Source organism: Alexandromys fortis, unplaced genomic scaffold (assembly GCF_014885135.2).
Source record: "Alexandromys fortis isolate MF-2015 unplaced genomic scaffold, M_Fortis_MF-2015_v1.1 scaffold_51, whole genome shotgun sequence".
Taxonomy (NCBI): domain Eukaryota; kingdom Metazoa; phylum Chordata; class Mammalia; order Rodentia; family Cricetidae; genus Alexandromys; species Alexandromys fortis.
The window spans coordinates 9,202,722-9,226,360 of NW_026067925.1; the positions used below are offsets into that span (position 1 = coordinate 9,202,722).

General features: G+C 44.3%; 2 protein-coding genes across 3 annotated transcripts in view; one reads left to right on the forward strand and one right to left on the reverse strand.

The window, feature by feature from the left end:
* Window positions 1-11,121, forward strand: part of Dnah14 (dynein axonemal heavy chain 14) — a 225,140-nt gene extending 214,019 nt beyond the window's left edge. Inside the window, 6 exon segments of the mRNA XM_050142810.1 lie at window positions 1,660-1,772; window positions 2,418-2,557; window positions 4,905-5,068; window positions 5,612-5,614; window positions 9,966-10,112; window positions 10,921-11,121. Coding sequence (XP_049998767.1) covers window positions 1,660-1,772; window positions 2,418-2,557; window positions 4,905-5,068; window positions 5,612-5,614; window positions 9,966-10,112; window positions 10,921-11,121 — 768 coding nt within the window.
* Window positions 11,122-12,727: 1,606 nt separating this feature from the next.
* Window positions 12,728-23,639, reverse strand: part of Lbr (lamin B receptor) — a 57,450-nt gene continuing 46,538 nt past the window's right edge. For both annotated transcript variants that reach the window (XM_050143040.1, XM_050143039.1), the window contains exons 8-14: window positions 19,284-19,475; window positions 18,005-18,108; window positions 16,996-17,121; window positions 15,098-15,266; window positions 13,858-13,938; window positions 13,627-13,749; window positions 12,728-13,321 (exon numbers count right to left, since the gene is read on the reverse strand). In XM_050143040.1, the coding sequence (XP_049998997.1) occupies window positions 13,161-13,321; window positions 13,627-13,749; window positions 13,858-13,938; window positions 15,098-15,266; window positions 16,996-17,121; window positions 18,005-18,108; window positions 19,284-19,475 (956 nt within the window). In that variant the 3' untranslated portion in view covers window positions 12,728-13,160. The remainder of the gene's footprint in view (window positions 13,322-13,626; window positions 13,750-13,857; window positions 13,939-15,097; window positions 15,267-16,995; window positions 17,122-18,004; window positions 18,109-19,283; window positions 19,476-23,639) is intronic.

The window sequence follows — 23,639 nt, forward strand, 5'->3', positions numbered from 1 at the left end:
ATGTCTGCAAAGGCTGTAAGCTTCATATCCTTAGGAAACAAAGTATTACAAATGGCTGCCACCAACACAAAAGTGCTGACAGATGCTACATGGGTGGACCCTGAAAATTGAGGCTCTCCTACACTCTGTAAGGAGGTAATCTCAAAAGGCCCCACCGTGTGTAACTCATAGAAATGAGACGTCCATAACAGACAAAACCCACAGAGTGGCTGCCTCCAGCTGCAGGGAACAGAGAACTAAGCGGCACAGGCAAAAAGACCAGGGTTTGTTTGTTTGGTTTTTACTGAGGTGACTGCCGCTCCTCAGATAGGAAGTATGGACATATGGTTGATGTGAATTGCAGGGCGATACAGTACTTCCAAAAAAAAGTATGCAGAAAAATAGAGGTTAAAGGCATCAGCAACAACAAACACTTTAAAAATTGAATAGTGGAAAGTTGAAATGTGACATCTGTGGATTTCACACAGGTAGCCTGGCAGGAGCTGATAGGATTTCTGGGCTCCTGGGCTCAATGCCTTGACAGCTATGGATTGGAAGAGCCCAGGGGCTTCATGACTGACCGAGAAAGCCAGCTAGGAGAAAGCTGGGCTCATTGGTGCCAGTGCTTTGAGAGCTGGGACACAGCTGCAGAGGCTGCGTGGCTGCGTGACTCAGCGACCTGGGGATGTCAGCTCGCACAAGCGAGAAGGGGGAAATGGAAGGTGTGTGGAGCCAGGGGAGCTCTTCAGAGAGGCTTCATGTAGTCAGCCTGGAAGAAACAGTGGGGCCACCAGGAGTGAGGGTGAAGAGAAGAAAGGGCTGGAAGGGCCCAGGCAACAGCTGTCACCTCAGAGCAGAGCCAGCGGGTGGGATCTGAGAGGAAGTCGGCAGGGAGCTGGGTGCCCTGGGCTGGGGTGAGGTGAACAGCACAGGAGGAAGGGACCACTGATTTCTTTTTTTTTAATATTTATTTGTTTTATTATGTATACAATATTCTGTCTGTGCGTATGTCTGCACGCCAGAAGCGGGCACCAGACCTCATTATAGATGGTTGTGAGCCACCATGTGGTTGCTGGGAATTGAACTCAGAACCTTTGGAAGAGCAGGCAATGCTCTTAACCACTGAGCCATCTCTCCAGCCCGACCACTGATTCTAATGGGACAGATGAGGGGATGAGGCCATGATCTCCAGCCAGACACCTACTGTCAAGAGAAGATGGAGGCAGCTGAGAACTACAACCCCACTCCCTTCACCCTTGACGTTCGAGGGCTTGTTGTGAACGGAATTAGAGACTGGACAGTGGAGGCCGCAAGCAGAAGGGAACACTGTAGTCAGGAGGCTGGGCCAGCTCTGCTGGGCTGAAGGAAAGGACTGCCCAGTAGGTGACGCTTGTAACCGGGCAGCCTGGGAAGTCCAAGTGGCTAAAACCCCATGAAGACAATGTCCAGAGAAGGGAGAAGAGGGGAGAGGTGAAGGTTGAAGGGTACTAAACTCCCATGACCACGCCAGGCCCTTCCAGTTAAGGTCATGTGATTTCCTTGATAGTCATTTTCAGACATCGCTGGGTTTTCTGCTAGAAAATGGCATCTCCTGCCAAGGTGTTTCTCCCTGACAGAAATGTGCCTAGTGACCTCTAGACAAGATTTACCGAAATGACGCGCCTCTCCCTCAATCTGCAGAAGAATGCCTACAGGTCCTGCAAGCCCCTGAGCTTCTGGGTGAGCGACCTCATCCAGCGGGTGAACTTCTTCAACACCTGGGCCAAAGTGGCCTACACTGCCATCCACCACCGGTAAGAGCAAGAGCCAAAACTGCTTCCTGTCTCTTCCCTGCTTCGGTGGAGCTCAGCAGTTCCCCTTACTATACCCCCTCAGGCTCTTGGGGTTCTTTTTCCTCACCGTTTCCTTTTGGGGTCCCATGCAAGGTCTTCTCATGCTGAGAGCTGGAAATATCCACTATTTTGTCTTCCTGCTATTCCATACCATTTCTAGAAAACTGACCCAGGGAGACTGCGGAATACTGTGTAAAAAACGTAGTTGTGTCTCCCTGACCCCGTTCTCATGGTGGCCCTGTGATGGAAGGTGGTGCTGACCTTGTCCCCATGCTGGTTCAGAAAGGAGTAAGCCACAGCAAGGCCAGCTGTCTCCTGTGTCCCATGGCACATAAAGTGTCAGCCATGGGCAAAGTCTGCAACTCAGCAACAAGTGCTAAGATTCCTCAAAGCCCAGTGAGGCATTTCCACAATCTACCCCTCCTTTCCCCTAAGAGGCCTCAAACTGTGCCCAGTGTCCATCAAAGTATCAAACAGAGGTTGATGTAGGCTGGGGTGAGTAGTGAGAGCCGCATCCTGGAGGGCTGGAGGCGGATGCCAGGCCACTTTGGTGGGGGGCGGCTACTGACTATGCCCTCAGCTGCCCTGCCTCTGGTGTCTCACCAGGTATATGAAATTTGTCACGATCTGGAAACAGTATTCTACACCAGCCAACCAGAAATTCAGACATCCCACTGACTCTGCTAGCCTTTTCGTCGAAGGCTTCCCTACAAGATACTGGCTCCCCGCTTTCTTCTCTCCACATGGTGAGTGCTAGTACCCAGGACACACCGGCATCTGGCTCCACCACTGGGCCTGAAGACAGCACCAGCGCCCGCCCCTGTGGGACCTGAGCCCATTCTGCCCCCACCTCTTCTCCTTATCCATCTTCCGCACACCCAAGGCCCCACTGGGCCTTTCTCATCCCTAAGTCACGGGTTCTATGATATCAAAGATGTAGAACTAAGGCTCCTCCCTAAGGCCTACACAAGAGGAAATATTACACCTCGGACACTCATTTATTAAAAAGAATTGATGGCAAGATGTCTGCGGTACCCTACCTGTTCAGCACTAATAGCGGGAAAGGTAGGCACCAAGTGGGCTATGTCACAGCAGTAGGGAGCCAAGACCCATGGGGGCCTGGGAAGAAGCCACCGCAGATGAGCTCCGCCAGAGCAGGAACAGGGAGGTTGGGTTTTTGTTGTTTTCTGTTGCATCCCTAGTACCTAATTTGTCCAACACCAGCAAAGCTAGCTGTCAGTCAATACTTGAAGAATGAATGACTTTCCACATGAGCCTGAGCTAACCAACACTTGGTACACAGAACAGGGAGACCATAACTGATGGCCAGAGACAGTCTCTAAGCAAAGGGCTTCTAACTATCACTGAAGTGGGCCAACAGAGAAAGAACAACATTCACATGGTGCTACAGGCTGCCAGCCCTGTTCTGTTCATACAGGGTTTCCTTGGTGGTGTCTGAGAATTGTTGCTGTAATTATCTGTATGTCCAGCTAGGAAAAACATGGCACAGAGAAGTTAAGCAACTTGCCTGCAGACCTGGCACTGACGTGGTGTTTCACAACCTCCTGGAACTCCAGTTTTGGGGTACCTAATCTGACCTCTACAGGCACCAAGCATACACGTGGTACAGACATATATGAAAGCAAAACATTCGCATATAAAATGAAAAGTCTAATAGGAAAAAAAGATTTTAAAAAGGGGGAAAAGGAAAAAAATTTGCCCAAAGTCGTACAACTAAAAGTAGTGTGGAGGACTCTGAGGGGACCATCCAGGTGACCAGATTTTGAACTTAGCCTGACTTAAGAGTCAAATGTTCAACCGAGGACAGACCCAGGCCCACAGAGAGCAAACATGGGGGGAAGCCAGAGAGATGACTGCAGGGAATTGCTGCAGTGGGGAGTCGGGGGGTTCACAGACACCACTGTGACAGCAAAGGGGTGATTGGCAGGTCAGAAAGGTTCACACTCGGTCTCGACCACAGAGAAATCCTTCCTCCAGTCAAAAGCTGACCATCGCTGTGGCAGGGGGTCATGGAACAGGAGAGAAGGGACAGATAAAAGGAAATGAGGAGGCAGAAGCATCTAGTCTCCCTGTGTGAGACGATGGGCAGAGAGCAGGCACAGCTCAGTAGGATTCAAGGCCGCCCTGGCTTGGAAAGCCGAGGTCACTGAAATGGGACACAAGGAGAGGCCCACAGACCCCACGAGAGAAATTGTCCTCTGTCCGTACCCTCCCTCTATGCTACATGGGACAAAATTGCAACAGGCAGATCAGCAAGCTCAGAATAACTTCCTCTTCCCCTGCTTGTCAGTATGACAAGGTCGGAGGAAGTCTGGTGCCCTGGGTCGCATACTAACCCATCTATGACCTATCTATCTCTGCTACCAAGATTACATACGATAGAATCATCAGTCCAGGTGAAATCAGAAAAGGCTCAGGTCCCAGCACTAGAAACACAAAGGGAACAGGGAGCTGGACTACAGAAACAGCCCAGGTGTGCAGGCCTAAAGTATGATAGCTGGTTCCTCCTATCCTCCATCTCAACCCATGGTGTGTGACACTATTCCTTAGGGAACCAACCAAAATAAGGATCCATCAAAGTCCATCTCAGTGAAGTAGGATTACTTCCAGAAGGACTCAAAGACTGCTGCATCCCCAAGGCCACCCCAGCTCATGAAAGCTGGAACCCTGGAGCCAACTGGAAAACCAGCAGGCAGCTCAGCAACTGCAGTCTTTCCCAGGAAGTCCAGCATGCCCCAGAGCATCTCTCAGCGGTCCTTACTGTGTATTTACACTTGAGGGAAGGACCTGGTGTGAAACTGGTCAGTTTCAGAAACATCCTGAAGCTTTTGCTTACTTGCTGAGTTTTATGGAGCTTCCCTGTGGGATGCAATGTTTCACCTCTCTTGAGAACATTCTGCATCTTTCCAAGCTTCCCCCTAAGAGTGAATGTTTTATCTAGGAATAAACCAATACACAGCCTCCCATCCCCTCCTTTCTGGTTCCTCCTCCATCTCCACGTGGCAGCCATGGTGCCCACCCCACAGGAAACCAGAGGCTTACCAGAAACTTTGGCACCGTTTTTCTTCACAGCCTTTCTTACTGCTGTGCTTCAAGACTATGGAAGGGCCCAGGGAATCTCCATGGACATGCTGACTTTCTCTCACAAAGTGATTCATAGAGCCAGCACCACGCAAGACGATGAATTTTCTAAACTGCTCCAGAAGAGGCTCAACATAGTCAGGAGAGCCTTCCAGGTACTGGGTGCCGAGGTGACTGGAAAGGGTCCAGTCTCCATTTTATGACTAAAGGTATGGCTTGGTTAGGCATTCAGCTCAAATTTAAGTGTTGACAGTGCCGTAGGTTCCCGTGGTTTTGGATCCTCATGTCTACATGTGGTTTTTGTGCCAATGCCGTGCTCTCTCTCCCCACGGCTATGTAGAGTAGTTTGAGTTAATGTTATATATCAAGCTATGTTCTTTCTGCTTAGAACTGCTTTAGCTATCTGTGATCTTTAGTATTTCCACACAAATTTTAGAATTTTTTTCTAGTTCTGTGAAGATTATCATTGGAATGTTGGTAGAAATTGTATTGAATCGGAATACAACTGCTTTTGGTGACACAGCCATTCCACACTGTCAGTACAGGAGCAATCTTCCCATCATCGGATGGCTTCAGTTTTTTTTCAACATCTTAAAATTTTCCTAATAGAAGTCTTTTATCTCCATTGTTATGTTTATTCCTAGATTCTTTGTCTTCGGTTACTATAAATAGGCTATTTTTCCTGATATCTTTATCAGCAAGTTCAGTTTTTATGTATATAAAACCTACTAATTTGGGTGGGGAATTGGTTTTATGGTTTTTGTTTTTTGAGCAGGGTCTCAATATGTAGCTCTAGCTGTACCAGAACTCAAACTCTGTACACCAGGCTGGCCTGGACTTAGAGATCTGCCTGCCTCTGCCTCCTGAGTGCTGGGATTAAAGGCATGCACCACCACACTAAAAATTACTGATGGATTTTCTAAATGTTTACTTTGTTTCCTGCTACTCTAGTGAACGCTTTTGCTGAAGTCCATCAGGTCTTCCAAGAATGAAATAATTTTATCTGCCAGAAGGAATGGTGTCCTGGTTAGTTTTTTGTCAGCTCGACACAAGGTCAAGTTATCTGAAAAGAACCCTCAATAGAGAAAATGCCTCCATCGGGTTGCTTGCGGGCAAGTCTATAGGGCATTGTTTTGACTAAGGAATGCTGTGGAGGTTCCAGCTCCTGGGGGAAGTGCTACCCCTGGGCAGATGATCCTGGTTTATAAGAAGGGCTGAGCAAGCCTTGGGGTGCAGGCCAGGGAACAGTCATGGCCTCTACTTCAGTTCCTGCCTCCAGGTTCCCTACCCTACTTGAGCTATCTTGGCTTCCTTCAGTGGACCGTGACCCGAGATATTTAAGCTAAATAAATCCTTTTTCTCCCTACGTTGCTTTTGGTCACGGTCTTTAAAACAGCAACAGAGATCTAAGAAAGTTTTACTTCCTTCCTGATTTGTCTCTTTTACACCTTTTTCTTGTATTTTTTTTTTAAGATTTATTTATTTACTATGTATACAACATTCTGCCTCCATGTATGCCCACATGCCAGAAGAGGGCACCAGATCTCATTACAGATGGTTATGAGCCATGTGGTTGCTGGGAATTGAACTAACAACCTCTGGAAGAGCAGCCAGTGCTCTTAACCACTGAGCCATCTCTCCAGCCCTTTCTTGTATTCTTGAACACTCTATTCAATATAAGTGAAGATGAACTCTTGTCTTGTGTTGTTTTTACATCTTTAGCATACTGTTACTATAAGCTGTAGATCACCTTTGTTATAAGGAGGAAGGCTCTAAGGCTCTGTCTTTCCCTAGTTAGCTCAGGACCTTTATCATGAAGGTATGTGGAATTTTTAAACACTTTTTCTGCCTTCTGTTGAGATGATCATGTGATTTATCTTTACATTTATTAATTACATTTGTATTGATTTGTATGTTATTGTGTAACATCTTATTCTTTTGGCTTTTTGAGAGGCCCACCACCCAGCTCCCAAATCACACACAGAGGCCTATTCTTAGTCATGAATGATTGGCCTTAGCTTGTTTCTTGCCAGCTTTTCTTAAATTATCCTGTCTACCTTTTGCCTCTGGGCTTTAATCTTTCTCTATATCTATATACCTTTCCTTCTTCCCTTCCTTCCTCCCTCCCTCTCTTTCTCCATGACTGGCTAGGTGGCTAGGCCCTGATGTCCTCCTCTCCTTGTTCTCTTGTTCCTTTCTCCTTTCAGATTTTTCCTTCTATTTACACTCTCTGCCTGCTAGCCCCGCCTACCCTAGCTCCTGCTTTGCTACTTGCCATTCATCTTTTTATTAGACCATTAGGTGTTTCTGACAAGCAAAGAATTACAGCTTCACCATTAATCAAGTGCAGCATAAACACACTGAAAATAATATTCCCAACAGTATGTCACACCAACCTTGCATCCCTGGGGTGAACCAGCTTGTCTGTGATGTATGATCTTAATGCGGTCTTAAAATCAGTTTCCATGTGTTTTGTGAAGCTTTCTTGTATATGTTCATTTGGGAGAATAATCTGGTTTCTTGTCTTTATTCCAGTTCAGGACCAGCCTTCTGCTGGCTCCACATACAGAGCTTGGTAATGTTCCTCCCCCCTCTATCTCATCAGGTCTTCTTCAAAGCTGGAAGATTTAGCTGCATATCACTTCTCCAGCCTTAACTGTTACTTTGCACTGAGACTTTTAATCAATGCTTTTTTTCCTCTCCTGGTTTGCTATGGATAAGTTTAGAGTGATATATTCTAGCTTTAATTTCTGTAGATCATAGGCGCTTAGAAATTTATCCATTTTGTCTAGATTTTCTGATTTGTTGGGAGTCTTTAAATTTTCAAAGCATTCCCTAATAATCTGGCTTCCATTTGTTAAAATCAACAACAGAATTGATTTTATTAATTTGCACCTTCTGTTTCTCTTGGTTAATTTGACTAGTGTTTGGTCAATCTTGTTGAATCTTCCAAAGAACCAGCTGTTGTCTGGTTAATGTTGTGTGTTGGTCTTTGCATCTCATTCACCCTGCTCTGGTTTGTATCATTTGTTGCCATCTGTGGACTTGGGTTTGGCTGCTCCTTGCTTTTCCAGAGCTTGGAGGTTATTTAAAAACTGTTTTTTTAACCTAAGTACAAGGAGCTGCAAGACTCTCCTGTCAGGACTACTGCCTTCATTGTACCCTAAAGGTTCTTTCTGGTGGGCTATGTTCTCATTTCATTCTAGGACTTCTTTCATTTCTCCCTGGATTTCTTCAGTGACCTAGTTTGGTGACTGTCCTGGCTAAATCTTGAAATTTTCTTGTGCATGTTTTGAATTAAGTTCCATTTGTTTCTTTTGGGGACCTTGGCATTTCAGTGCTTCAACTGTTTTCCAGGATCGAGAGGCTGTCTGCTTCTGGGGTGCCGGGGTAGAGTGTCACTCAGTCTGTGGGGTGCCAGGTGGAGTGTCACTCAGTCTGTTTGTGGGGTGCCGGGTGGAGTGTCCGTCTGTGGGGTGCCGGGTGGAGTGTCACTCAGTCCGTCTGTGGGGTGCCGGGTGGAGTGTCACTCAGTCCGTCTGTGGGGTGCCGGGTGGAGTGTCCGTCTGTTTGTGGGGTGCCGGGTGGAGTGTCCGTCTGTGGGGTGCCGGGTGGAGGGTCACTCACACATTGTTGTGCTGTACATATCCTCTGATTTGTACTGCTCCTCTTTTTCCTACTTTTTGTTCAATTTTTGTGAATTTTCATGATGAGTTCCCTTCACTTGAGTTTATGTTCAGGGGGAAGGTTGGCTACACAAACAACTATGATGGTTTGATACCAGTTAGCTGCAGAAGGTGACACCTAGTAAGGTTTGAAAAGAGGAGCGAGCCCTAGAGTCCTGGCTAGGGAAAATGTATATGTAATAGTAAAGTAAGAGAGAGTGAGGTACACACAGAAGATAGACAAGGAATGAATGAAAAGGGTCAGCCTACAGGCTAGAAGTCGAAAAGATACTGTAGATTTGAGAAGGGGACAGATGTTAGATGTTAAGTGGAAAGTATGTAAGAAGGTCCTTGCTTCTTTCTGCTTTACCCCAAGAACCACCATTGGTTTAGGTGAAGATAAGCTTCCATTTACTTTTAAATGGCTCTTTGCAGAGTTCCTTAAAAACCGTGTTCTTCAGAGAAAAGCCCTACGCATCTTAGCCACATTAGCTGTGGAGGCTCACAACTGTGATCCCAGAATTTGGGACGTGAAAGCAAGAGGATCAGCAGTTCAAGGTTACCCTCAGTTACAGAGCAAATCCCAGGCAAGCCTGGGCTACACGAGACCCTGTCTCAAAAGAATACCAAGGCCAAATCATGGGATTATAACTGGAATCATGTTATCAAATATACAGATTAACATCTCCCATGATTTATAAGACACTAGAACAAGTTCACCAGGTGAAACTTGTCATTTACCTAAATGGTATGGGGGAAAAAGAATAAAAAGCATTGTACAATTCTCAAGAAGACTTTTATAGGATAAGTGAAAATACAAATTATTTCTTGGCATTTAGCTTGCACCTCCAGAGGTCACAGTCCAGAAAACAGAATCTAAAAGAGGTCCCTGAGCACACTGTGGCCTGTCTACACAGTTCCATGCCAATGAGCTGGCCCAGATCAGCAGTGCTCCTCTTGTCTCGACTCGGCACACTGGCCAGAGAAGCAGACAGGCTCCTGAGCAGCGCAGGCCGGCAGCAGCACGACACACGTGCCATCGGAGCTACTGGCAATTTTCTTTCCTCATTTATACTCCAAGCTAAAGATTTATTTTTTCTGTATCAATAATACGCTATAGAATTGTTTCCAACCTTTTCTCAATTCCCTTGCTACCTAAGGGAGCCCCATGAGAAAGACAGGTAGGTTTGAGCACAACTTACCAACTCCTTTCATAGTTAGTTGCTTTTTCCCCTCTAAGAAACCTTAGAAATTTGGAGTCTGGTTTCACCTCAGCATTCAGGGCAACACGAAGCTGGTATGTACTTCACGGAGCTAGGGCGGGGAGGGGGGAGGTTGGGGCTCATGGCATCTGAAAGAAGCAGCCTGACCCCCTTCTCTCTCATAGGCCCAAGACCACTCTCACAATGGAGTGTGTATTTTTGGTTTATTCATTGAGGGGGCACGGTGGGATCCTGAACAGGAAGTGCTAGAAGACTCACTACCCACTGACTTACGCTGTGAATTTCCTGACATCCACTTTTTGCCAACAAAGGTAATCCCCTAACTTGATAAAGAATTCCCAAATTTCTGAACTCCTATGAAAAGACTGGTTATCAGCACAGACCAAGTTCTCAGCACAAAGGAGATTTATTTGCCCCAAAGGAACAGAGGGCAGGGAATAAAAGACAAAGACAGGAGATAGAGGATGAGGGAGAGGGGGAAAGGGGACAGGGGTTTTTGTCCCAGAGGGATAAAGGACTGCCTCTGGATAGAGGGGAGACAGACATGACATAGGAAAATGGCAGTTTATAAAGGTACAAGGGGGTTAGGATGGGGTCATTTTAATTGGGAATGTTAATTAGGACACATGAAGGGGGGGCTTTTGATTGCTGGACTTCAATATTTGATAGCTGAGCCTTGGCAGTCAGCCTCAGGAGATGGAGTGGCTAAATAAGCAAGTAGACCTTGGCGGCTCGTTTTAGGAATGTAATCCAGTGGGCTTAAGCAAGGGAGAGGGAACAGGGGAAGGCCAAGGCCTGCCAGAACGTGCTCAAGTCATGCTCAGTCTATGAGAGTCCCTTTAAGAATGCACTTTGACAGAACAGCACAATACCGTAACAGGTCTACAACATGCTGAACTGATGTCCAGTGTCACCTCAGGGACGTCCTAATGAAAGGGACATCCTAAGGAAAGCTATCGCGCTATCTCTATTTTAACTTCTCTAGATGCCATCTCAACCTGCAACTGCACTACCATCAATTAGTACAAAGACCATATGTAATTCCTAACAAATACTACTCTCAGAAATGTGATCTGTCCATTCTCTTAATGTGATGTGACCAGGATTCTTTCTTTTTAGATTGAAGCATCCCAAACTTCTGACTACACAGACTCAGAACTCCACACTTTTGAATGTCCAGTTTTCCAAACACCTGAGAGGTCAAGAAACACTACTGGTTCACCAACAAACTTATTAACATCCGTGCATTTACCAACGAAGAAGCCTCCCAGTCACTGGATCACCATGCAGGTTGCACTGCTGTGTGAAAAGAATGAATGAAATAAATATCCATACCAAACAGTTTGTTTGGGCTCTAACCCAATACATCAAGATACTCACCTGTGGGGAAGAGCCCTGTAACATCAGCACAGCACATGTGTGGGAGTCTTCATGAGGTAAACAGTGTCTGTGCTGGCTTTCAAAGAACACCGGGGCTTCTGCTATGAATATATATTTGCTTCCAAGGGTTACAAAACCCACAATAGTTTTCAGGCACTTGGTGTTCTTAAACAGCAAAAACTAAAAATGATCAGTTTTTGAGAATTGGGACTTCTGCCCCTACTCCTAAACTCTCAGATTCCAACATATTTGTTGGGATTTATTACTCAACCTCCTGAACTGCTGTGATTATAGGAACGAACCACCACTGGCTCAAGCTCCAGTTTTGCTATAAATCTGATGAGTCCCTGGGGTTCCTACAGCTCAGAAAGACCCAGGCAAATGATCCAAGAGGAAAAAACATGGGCTATGGTAGCAAAGCACGGGCTCCTGTGTGACCCCAGAGCTGCAGGCAAAAAGAATGAGGCTCCAGAGAGATCAAAACAACTCTTTATTTTCAACTGAAGTTTTTTATTATGAAGTTTTTTATTATAAAGCTTATCAGCTTATCAAACATCAAATTAAAAACAACTTGCTCCTGATACCCAGACACTGGCGCACTACCCTATCTCAGATTCTTCTCACTGAAGACAAGAACCCGTCTTTCATCTTACTCCAAATTCCCTTGTAAGTTCAGCACATATGTGCCGATACCAGGAGAAAAGCAAAATAGAAAAACACCTGCTTGAAGACCTAAGTACTAGCAAAACAATGGCAATTTCATAAAAACAGTCTAAAAATTACAGAATGCAGAGTGTCCCTTCATGATCACGGTAATATAAACTATGCACTCTAAGCTGGAGAGCAGAATGAACGCTTTGCATCTGGCTCATATGTGATGTGTAATCAAAACAAATCAACACACTATAATTACATCCTTCTGCTTAAGATTCTGAGGACAATGTAGCTGTCAATATAAAACTCTAGGAATTTGCCACTTGTCCTGCTTCAGGACAGTCACTATGAAGAAATCAGCTTTACTAGAATCCAATGGCTTCAACCAGCTTATTACAGCTATCAAATTGAAACAGAACATGTTTAAACTAGCTTCTTAAAAGTTGTTTCAAGAAAAACCTTTCTAGAGAGTTCTGAAGACAAAGGATACAAAATAGTACAAACTGTATTAAACAGTAGCAAAAACACTGTTGAATTTTTAAGTCAAAAACATAAAAAAATAGTAGCCTGAAATGGCAATTTTTCCAACACCAATGCATGTAAAAATATTTAAATAGTGCTGTTACTCCAAAAATATTTTTTTTCTATTTGCAACAGTTTATAAAGGCAAACACACCTGCAAATTGAGGTAGCAAAGCCAAATTCACAAACTTTGGATAAAGAAAAATAACTTTCCTATATTTTAACTTTAAATGAACTCTAATTGCTTTACACTTTTAAATTCACATACTTTACAAAACTTAATTTAAACACTGAAAATGTTTTTTTTAAAAAAAACTACTTAGTTTCCGATATCTCAAAAACTGTACAGAAAAAAAATCACAAGACACCATATATTACATAAGCTATGTATTTACATTTCCAAAAGCACTCTTAAAAGCTGAGGTCAAGCCACTGCTATGATCTCCTTCCTCTTCACATACACCACCAATACTAGGCTGGGGTTTGCCTGACATATAGAGACAATTCTCAATGTTTCTTTTAAGTACGGGTTTTCACTTAAGAAAAACCAATTGGCAAAAACAAAAATAAGACTTCAGATTTTTAGGGATTAAAACTTTCCTGTTAACAAGCAAACTCTACCACCTCTGTACTTCCCCTTACGTTAACTGCTATATAACTATATTAAAAGAGCTACTATTTGGCTCTATAGTCCTGACTCAGAAAAACACTTAGAGATCCTGTCAGTGCAACAACAGCTAGTTCATCTGGACTTCCTCCTGGTCTCTGAGAGGTGTCTGACTTGCGGGGGCACCGAGCGCAGGTCAGTAAACATAGGGCAGTATGCGGTAGGGCACGCGCTGGCAGTACTTCTCCCAGGCCAGGCCATACTTCCTCTTACACTGGTGCTCATCCCGGGCTTCGCGGTGGACAAGCAACACGGTGAAGTAGATGACATAGAAGTAAGGCAGGAGGTGGTTAAACCCTGTAGGTGACAACAGCAGCCACTGGATTTATTTCCACCCCGTGATTTTTCCTGGTTTCCCTCAAATGCCAGAAGAACTCGTTTTTCTGAATCAAGGTATACCAAATCACAAACTAAATGTTCCATACTGTCTTCTTAGGAAAGCCAACTCAAAACATTCCCAATACCCTCAGGAGCTAGACAGCAACTGATAAACACCAAGAAAACAGACCCTGAAGCAGGCAGGAACTCTCATCCCACCACAGCAGCCAGACATGCTCCAACCAATGACATTAAGGTGATCAAGTTAGCACTGAGATGCTTACCACATGGGAGGGACCAGGCCAGAGCCATGATGAGATCACCCAAGTAATTGGGATGGCGAACAAAGCCCCACCATCCTGAAACAAGCAGACTCTTCCCCGTGGAAGTATGGATGGTCTTTAAATCTATACAAAAACAAAAACCTCCTTTAATGACCTCTAAAATGTGAGGCAAAGAAACCTACACATAACAAATCTATAAATACAAATCGACAAATTTAAAGAAATCCTTACGTGCGAGCTTTGGATCAGTGGGATTCTTCCGGAATGCATTTTTCTGAGAGTTTGCACAACGGAAGATTACATAGCCACAAACTGAAATTTTAAAATAGTTTCCTGTTAGTAATTTAGATGTAATCCAGCATTTAAAATCTGCAATTTCTCTTAGAAACTTGTTTCTGAGCCCTAAAGAAATGTCCAGAGTAAAAATAGTCTGACTTCTTGAAAACTGAATAAACACACCCAATCCCCAAATGCCAGTGAACTCTTCTGAAATCTCACTCATCACAGCCGGCCAGCCATGCCCACAAAGAACAGGGTCTGAGACAGCAACAGAGGACACTGACTACAGGCTCCCTTGTCTGCTGTCTACAAGATGTGCAGTCACAACACAGTTACTTCCTCGGTAAAATACTAGCACTCCGGTAGATTTATTCACATTTCAACAGACCCTGACATGGCACTACTATTTGATCTGAATAACAAATCTCCACTTGAGTGTCTCTGTAGGACGCAAACTCTTTTGATTAACTCACAAGTGCCACTGACAGGAATAATCAATGGAGAAACTAAATCTTCACGTTAACCAGGTGCTTGAATTTCCTCTTCCATCACAGATACTCAAGTGCCCTAAAACTATTTCACGAATATAGTTTCTATATTCAAGCTAATGTTCCCGTCCACCTCTAGTAGAGATTTTGAATGATCACAAAGGACTAAAGGAAAACCACCTGAACTGGTAGACCTCACAGCAGCCAAGCTGGGCCTCTTCCTCTGTCCTGCCCACCGCTTACCTGTGCTGACTTGGCTCCCTGCCTGTCTCCCATCCTTATTTACCCACTGAGCCTCAAATCCCACATCCTCCAGTATGTACAAGCTGATATTCCCCAGAACTGGCTCCCTTTCCACTTCTTGCTTCTGCCATACATGCCCCTTAGTATATATAGTAAGACTGAAAGTTGTATAAAGACCAATTTCATTTTTAAGATCTCTAGAAAATACAGGCTTTTGAAAGCAAAGAAAAATTTTTCCTAAGCAATACAATCTATTTCAACTGCTTAAACGTAAAAGTAAAGTGTGCTACTGAGAGAACTAGTGGAGCTAGCATGTCTTCGATCCTCTCTGTAAACTTCAGAATGTTCTCAGTACTTATCATAAATTATTTCAAAGCTGTGATCAAGTACAATGGAGTGTGACGGACAACAACCAAAAACAGCAGACACAGTGCCTTGGACTGAACAGAGCTAGCACTCACGTTTCAGAGCAATGATGACGGAAGCCAATGGCCAGGACAAGTCGTAGGGATGGCTGACCAAATAGAAGGCCTGAAGGCTGTAGGTGAATGGGACCCACACTAAGTCCCCAAAGGCCAACATGAAACCAAAGCCATCGTGGATGATGTCCATGGTAGTCAGCAATGCTTCCTAAAATGACAGATGGGAAGAAATAAAAGCCACCTTGAGTTTAAGGGATTTAAAGTACTAATTTATGACCAAGCATGTTAAGTGAAGGTACATCAAAGTGTTCAGCCTAAGTCACCATGTCTCACCTATCTTGCCGCCTCCTCACCCTAAACTGCAATAACAGACCCCAACCCCTCTCAGGCTTCTGCCGCCTTTGCCCTTGACCCCCCTGATCTCACTTTCCTGCAGCAGCCTCAGTCCCGTCCCCGGGCAGTGGTTCTGCCCCTGCGCCTGGCCAGTTCTTCTCAAATGCTACCATCTGTATTCTAGAAAGCCACTCACACGCTGACTGTCCACTTACACTCTCCACTGCCAAATGCACATGCCACAGTGCCCAGAGCAAGAAGTAATGGGTTCAAAAAGTGTGTGTGGAAAAGCAGTACAACCACCAACCACATCGGGATCATCTCAACTCTCCTATACATTGTCCACAAAAGCAGTAAGCTGGCTGGCAGCATGGCAAACAATGTTTCACACTCATATATACTCAGTTTGTCAGCAAGAGCACATGTCCACCAGATGTCTCTGGACCAAGATGCCTGAAGGTCAGACTCATGAGCACATCTCTGCACAATAGCTATCATAGAGTTCTGGCTTGAAGAAACAGTAATACTTTCAGGGCATCATGGAGTAAAAAAGTCAGAGGTCACAAATCTAGGCCCTACAGCTCACACCCTAGATGTCAAATGATGCTTATGCATACAGCTCTGGGGCCCTAAGCTCTGCTTATGAGGGTCCAAAACAAGATAAAGGTGACTGAGGAGCAAGGGATTAGGGCAAATGAAAACACCGTGACAAAAGTCAAAATGAAGGAGTTGTCAGTGAGAGGAACAAGCATGGGGCCAATTAGGACTCTAACCCCTGCTCAGGCTCACAGAGCTGCGGTTCACAGGACAGTCCTCACTCTCCAGGGCAGGTGCGTCTACACAGCACTCTCAGTTTCCTAACGTGGAAGGACCTGCACTGAAAAGTTCCCAGCAGCCGCCAGGTGCTGAGGAAATTATAGGGCGAGGTCTCTCCCTTCTTTACTCCCCCAAGCCGTCCTGCCTTCAGCAGCTGAGGAGAGTGCTGGGTAAAGTGAGGGCCGCGTAGGCATGAGGCCCAACTTCAAGCCCTGGACTCTTCACTTTAAAAATGAGGTGGCATGCACTTGTAATCCCAGCACAGGGAAGTCAGAGAAAGGTGGAGCCTGAAGCCTCTGCTCAGTCAGTCTGGCCTACTCTGAGTTTCAGGCCAGTAATACAAATCATTTTACAAAACAGAGGCCAAAGAGTGACACTGAGGTTGTCCTCTGGCCCTCACATGTATATGTGCACATACACCCAAGGCTAACAGAAATCAATGTTAAGTGTTTAGACAGCTACGTCTCAATAGAGCTACTGGCACACCTACCAGTGTCCATGTGCAGGCCCCTTGAGCCACTACAGCATCACCAACACAAGGCCGAGGCAGGCTATACCACCCTCACTCTGTATGTAAGCAGCTCAAGGCTCCCCAGAGAAAAACCAAAGTACTGACCAAAAGCTGCTTGAGTTCATGGCGTCCAAGAACTCAGCTCTTAAAACTATCTCGTGCAGGCACAGAAATGCACTCCTATAATTCCAACTCAGGAGACTGAGACAGAAAGATCACTTCAAACCAGCATGGACTATTAGGACTGGGAAAAAAAAAAATAAAGTCAACAAATTACCTCGTTCCAGAGGGCATCCACCACGTACAAGAGCTGGAAACTGTTAACCAAGACCATAGCCAAAGACGGGGCACCACGTTCCTGTACTTTCATTTCCGCCAAGAGCATCACCAAGTTAACAAGCACCTGGAAGAGGCAGGAAGAAGCCATTCTCAAAGGCACTCGCGGGACAAGCACAGCCGAGAAGCCCAGTGCACATCACCCACGGCCACTTCAACCCTGACTCGTGTCACACCTGTGCTACTCCTGCCGACATGTGCAGCCCCACTCTCACCATGAGAACACAGTGGAATGATCTGAATTAAAAGATGGTCTTAAGAATGACTCATCAGGTGGGGCAGTAGTGGTGCACGTCTTTAATTCCAGCACTTGGGAGGCAGAGGCAGATGGGTCTCTGTGAGTTTAAGGACAGCCCGGTCTACAAAATGAGTTCCAGGATATCCAAAGCTACACAGAGAAACCCTGCCTCTAAAAACAATAAAATAAAATAAATAAGAATGACTGATCAGTATATCTTCAAAGCAGTGATTTGGTCATGGGGGACTAAGGAACCTGCACAGACTAGAGGAGACAAGAAGAAAGAATAGAGCAGTCATAAACTCCTAACGGAATCCAGTAAGGGCCATGGATCTCCGTACAAACAGATCTCCTGTCCTTGATGGGCCAGGCATTAGTACAGGATCCAACTAAGGAATACAGGAGATTCTCAGCTCTGCTGCAATTCTCCAAGTCTGAAACGGAGTCTAAATAAGGGGAAGGAAATAGATAATTCTGCATTATCATTATCACTCTCCTAGATATATGCAATAAAAATGAAAAAATTCTGTGATGTTTAATAACCCATAATAAGGTATCTTAAGCCTGTAAAAAAATTATAAGAAAATATTTTGTGTTAAGACAGAATGATGGAAAACTGTAATTACTCTTCTTTAAAACTGCTACATTTCCTTCTAAAGACAAGATAAAGTCATACCACTGAATTTAAACAAAACGAAAATAAAAGACATACCCATCCAATCAATCCAGGACGCAATTCACAAAAGTATTTGAGATCAAAAGCACCAATTCGTGGATTTAATTCACGGCCAATGAAGAAATCATAGACAACACTTCCTGGGAAGGGAAAAGTATTTGTTTACCCAGTCACAAGTATTTAAATCCAACTGCTCCCTATTACCAGGTCCAATCTCCCTCAAGAGACTAGAGAGGTGAAAGTAAGGGACAGGACTGGGGAGTGAGGGCTGCCACGCCTCCTGAGGGCTCACGTGACCAGATTCCCCACAACTAAGAAACTGGAGGGATTTGTTTTGGTTTGGGTTTTCAAGACAGGGTTTTTCTGTAACTTGCTTTGTAGACCAGACTGGCCTCAAACTCACATAGATCCACCGGCCTATGCCTCTCGAGTGCTGGGATTAAAGGCATGTGCCACCATACCCAGCTCTGGGTTTTGTTTTTTGGATTTTTTTTTTTTTTTTTTTGTAAATAGAAAACCTTTTTCTTTTTCCTTTTTTTTTAAAGATTTATTTATTTATTATGTATACAATATTCTGTCTGTGCGTATGTCTGCACGCCAGAAGCGGGCACCAGACCTCATTATAGATGGTTGTGAGCCACCATGTGGTTGCTGGGAATTNGGCGCCAGATCTCATTACAGATGGTTGTGAGCCACCATGGGGTTGCTGGGAATTGAACTCAGGACCTCTGGAAAAGCAGCCAGTGCTCTTAACCACTGAGCCATCTCTCCAGCCCCCTTCTTTTTCCTCTTTGAGACAAGGTCTCATTACATAACTCTGGCTGGCCAGAGCACTTTATTTAGATCAGGCTGGCCTCAAATTCAGAGAAATCCTCTTGCCTCTGCCTACCAAGTGTTTGGTCTAAAGGCATGTACTACCACATCCAGTCCATAGGAAACTTTTTAAAAATAATATCTTAGGTCAGAACCAAACAATGTGCAGCCTGTTTTTTTTTTTTGGGGGGGGGGGTGCCTTTTTAAGGAATTTACTACTTGCCAAAAATAGGTAGAGAGAGAGATGGGAGAGCGTGAGAAAGGGAGGACAAATAAAAACTTAGGATTTTAGCCATTTAATAACTAAAAATCAATGAGCACTAAATAGAAAAGTGTAAGAAGAAAAAACATTTAAATTTTGCCTTCTTTTTTTCTACACTTGTTTTCTTATGTCTCTTCATTTCCCACAATTATGCTAGAAAAAAACAACAATCTACTCAAGCGCAGCCCTGGCTGCCAAGGCTCTAGACACACCCATCCAACACATGCTGTAACTGCTCACCAGAACTGGCAGGTGACAGCTCATCCCTAGGGGCCTTCAAAGAGTGGGCATAGAGATAAACACTCAGGACCACTGAAAACACAGTGGCTGCAAGTGCAAACTGAAGGAAGTGAGTGTACACATAACACAGTTCTATGCCCCAGAAGAGAGATGCTCCCACGACAGCAGATGTCAGGACAAAAGCGTAGAATCCTTAAAAAGAGAAGAGAGAGAAGTTAATTAACATCATCCTGGGGCTCACATTTCAGTTTATTTTTTTCAAGACATGTCACACTAGGTTGCCCAAACTAGCCTTGAATTTTTGGGCTCAAAACACCCAACCCCCCAAGCCCCCCCCCCCAAACACACACACTTTAACTTCCTGGGCACAAGGAGCTACCAGCCAATACAGTGTTTTTATGTTTAAGTCTTAACTTCACTACCCATATTATAGTCAGAAATGTGCAAATACGCAATGTTCTTCCAGTGCAATCTTCAATGTAAATACTCTTGTGCAGGCTTTCAAAAATATTAATATTTCTTTGCACTATGAGCCATCATTACTACTGCTAATTAAAGGAAAGCTGAGGGCTAGAGAGACGGCTCAGCAGTTAAGAGCAATGGTCCCGAGTTCAATTCCCAGCAACCAACCACATGGTAGCTCACAACCATATGTAATGAGATCTGGCTCCCTCTTCTGGCCTGCAGGCATGCAGGCAAGCAGAATACTGTATACACAATAAATAAATTCTAAAAAAAAAAACTGAAAAGAATCTCAAAATGCACTACTCCAAACCATCAAGAGTCCAAAGTCAACTAACTAGGTTTTCAGGTCTAATGCCATTACCTATTAGCAGAATGACCTTAGTAGGTATAAAATTGTAAAGATTTACTTTGGAATCCACTAGTCGGTAATGGTATAAAGATTCAAGTCATATTGTGCCACCTAGAAAATGGATATCAAGATACCCTACCCTCATAACAGAGGCCACAACAAAATCCTGAGAAAACCAAGTGTGGTCATCCATATTTGTAATCCCAGCAACCAGCCAGACTAGGCTACATTCTCATGCATAAGCAGCCTTAAACCCCCAGAGGATCCACAAGCCAGTTCACTGGTGTTGGCCAACAGTGTGTGTATTGGGGGAGGGCATCAGGGGGAGAGCAGTTTTGCCTTTTGTCTAAAGAAATCATTTTTATGGCAAAAGCTGAAGTGTGTTCCAGATGAAGTCATCAAATTATATTTCAATTAAAAGTCAAATACAGGAAAGTCATGGTGATTAATGAGATTTCTAAGTTTTGGTAGTTAAGAGGGTCATCACAAATCTGCTATCTAAACTTGTGTTTTCTACATACCAAGTTTATTCCAAGGAATAACGTTAAAGTTATGAAGTGGTTAATATAGTTGTTTTTCACTTGAGAGCCCATGCAAATTAACCATCCAAAAATTTCTTAGGAATTTTCTTAGTGGTAAAATCCCATAAAAAGAAATCAAGTAATATTAGAAGCAAAAATAAACAGAAGAGGGAAGTTTTTACAAACAATCATGTACCCAGGTGCAGTGTTTGACCTCTGAACAGACCACACACCCTCAATGGAGACAAAACATGGCTCAGAAAACCCAAACACCCAGAGCAAGAGGCCTGAGAGCAAAAGTAAACAACCCACTTCTGCCCAGACAGCAAGAGACAGAGCATGTCAAAGAGACAGGTTCCACCAGCAAGGAGTTGAGCAAGAACAAAAAGGATGGCCAGTACCAGCAAACATGACCTAAAGTCTAGCACAGAGCTGGCTGGGATGGCTTGCAACTTAGCACTTAAAGGCAGGCAGCCCCGAAAATATTTCTGCTTCCCTTCTAGAATCCAGCAGGATGATTTTAGGTAAGAGTGCTGCTAGGCAAGCCAGAAAACAAGCACCACCCAAAACTAGAAAAGGAGGAAGCCAAACATTAAGATTTATTCAGATCGTTCCTCGCTTACAATGGTTGAACTTAGGAAGTTCCCACTGTAGCATGCACAGTAAAAAGACACATTCAGAGCCATACACAAATTGGGTCCAGGCTAGCAACATACATACAATGTTCTCTCCTGGTGCTGGACAATGCAGTGAGCTGCATGATCACAAAGGTGACCAGCAGATGCTCTACAGTGGTCTGTGCTGCCAGGAATAGGAAGTACATCTGCAACTTATGGTATGACCAGGTAAGATGGACTTACAGATGTAAGCAGTCCTAAACTGAGGAGCATTTGTCATAGAATTCTAAATGAAAACAAAATCACTCTACCCGATCTAGTAAAATAGAAAATCACTTAATGATAACAACCACACAGATTTCTTAGAATCACATTAGTGGCACTTTATCAGTCTTCAGAGGGTAAAGTTGTACTGAGTCCCTAGCACACATGCTGACCATGGAGACACCTAGACCATAGTTAGTGTCAACATCTGTCGTTAGGCATGCTCCATGTTGTTCCTCCCACTCCACACAAATGTGCCGGTGAGTGCCCATCACCCTAGTGTCAAGTGCATAGTAAACACAACCTAGCCCACAAAGCTACATCCTACCAGGAAAAATCCAGTAAACAGAAGATATGATGTGGGAAGAGATAACAATCAGAAAATAAAAGCAGGCAAGAATGGACCCAAAGCTTTTTCCTTACTTTTTCAATTAGCAGTGAATTTCTCCACCTTCCTTACAGCTTCCTCTTAATTAAGAAGCAATAATAATTACAGATTCATGGTGTAAAAAGCATAAGTAAAGATGCAGCTTTCAGGCAAAGGGTTGACAGAGTGTACAAAAAGAGACAGCCCAGAGGCCAGTCAGCTGGCACCAAGCAACCCAGGACAAGAGTGGCTTCTGGGTGGGATGACTAGGACACCTCTACCAGAGGCGGCTTCCTAGAACCTCAAACAATGCTCAGTGTGGTAAAATCCTAGACAAATACTTTGAATGATCATAAGTGCTATTTTTGTTGTTATTGGTTTGTTTTTTCAAGGTGGGGTTTCTCTGTACAACAATCCAGACTGTCCTGGTACTGGCTTTATGTCCCAGGCTGACCTCAAACTCAGAGATCCGCCTGCCTTTGCCTCCCAATTGCTGGAATTAAAGGTGTACACCACTACCACCCAGCAGATGTAAGTGTTATTAAGAAAATAAAATAGTGATATTAAGAAAATTAAAAGCAGTGGTAGCACATGCCTTTAATCCCAGCACTTGAGAGGTAAAGGCAGGTGGATCTGAGTTTGAGGCCAGCCTGGTCTAGAGAGTGAATTCCTGTCTCAAAACAAAAAAGAACAAAAAGGAAAAAAAGAAAAGCTGGAGAGATCTCCCTATGGTTAAAAGTATGTGCTAAGCACTGGAGAGACGGCTCAGTGGTTAAGAGCACATACCTGTTCTTTCAGAGGACCCAGGTTCTGTTCCCAGCACAACATAGTGGCTGACAACCACCTATATATACAGAAGCCCAACACTTCTAACCTCTAACAACTCCCACATACATGGTGCATGTGGTGGTTTGAGTAAATATGGGCCCCATAGACTCATGTGTTTGAATGCTTGGCCTATAAGGAGGGGCACTATTAGAAGATGTGGCCTTGTTGGAGGAAGTGTGTCACTATGGGGGTGGGCTTTGCGGTTTCATATGTTCATGCTACACCCAGTGTGGAACACAGTTCACTTCTTGTTGCCTTTGGATCAAGATGTAGAACTACCTCTCCAGCACCATGTCTGCCTGCATGTTCCCTTGATTTCCATCATAATGATAATGGACTAAACCACTGAAACTATAAGCAAGTCCCAATTAAATGTTTTTCCTTTGTAAGAGTTACTGTGGTCATGGTGTCTCTTCAGAACAGTAGAAACCCTCACTAAGTGCATATACATACAATCAGGCACATGCACACATGCATAGACACTCACACACCAACAAAAATAAGTATTTAAATAATTAAATAAAGAGGCGAGTAATGGCTGCTCTTCTCAACCTAGGAAACCACAGTGGTTTCCCAGCACCCACATCGCTGCTCAAAATGATTAGAAACTCCAGTTCCAGAGGATCCAAAACCCTTTTCTACTCTGGTAGGCACTAGGCACAGACACGGTGTACACACATTCACACAGGTAGGCAAACACACACATAGAACAAAAATTTTTAAAGAAGAAAAGAAACAGAACTAACCAGGCTAGCAGCACACACTTGTAATGCCAGTACTCAGGAGGTTGAAGGACGAGAGCTAGCCTGTACTACAAAATGAATTCCAGGCTAGCCTGTGTGACATACCAAGGCCCCATCTCAAACAAAGGAACAGAGAGCTAGACACTAGGATTAAGTGTTTGGTCTGCACAGCATCTCTCATATTAACTACTAGAATAAGTTA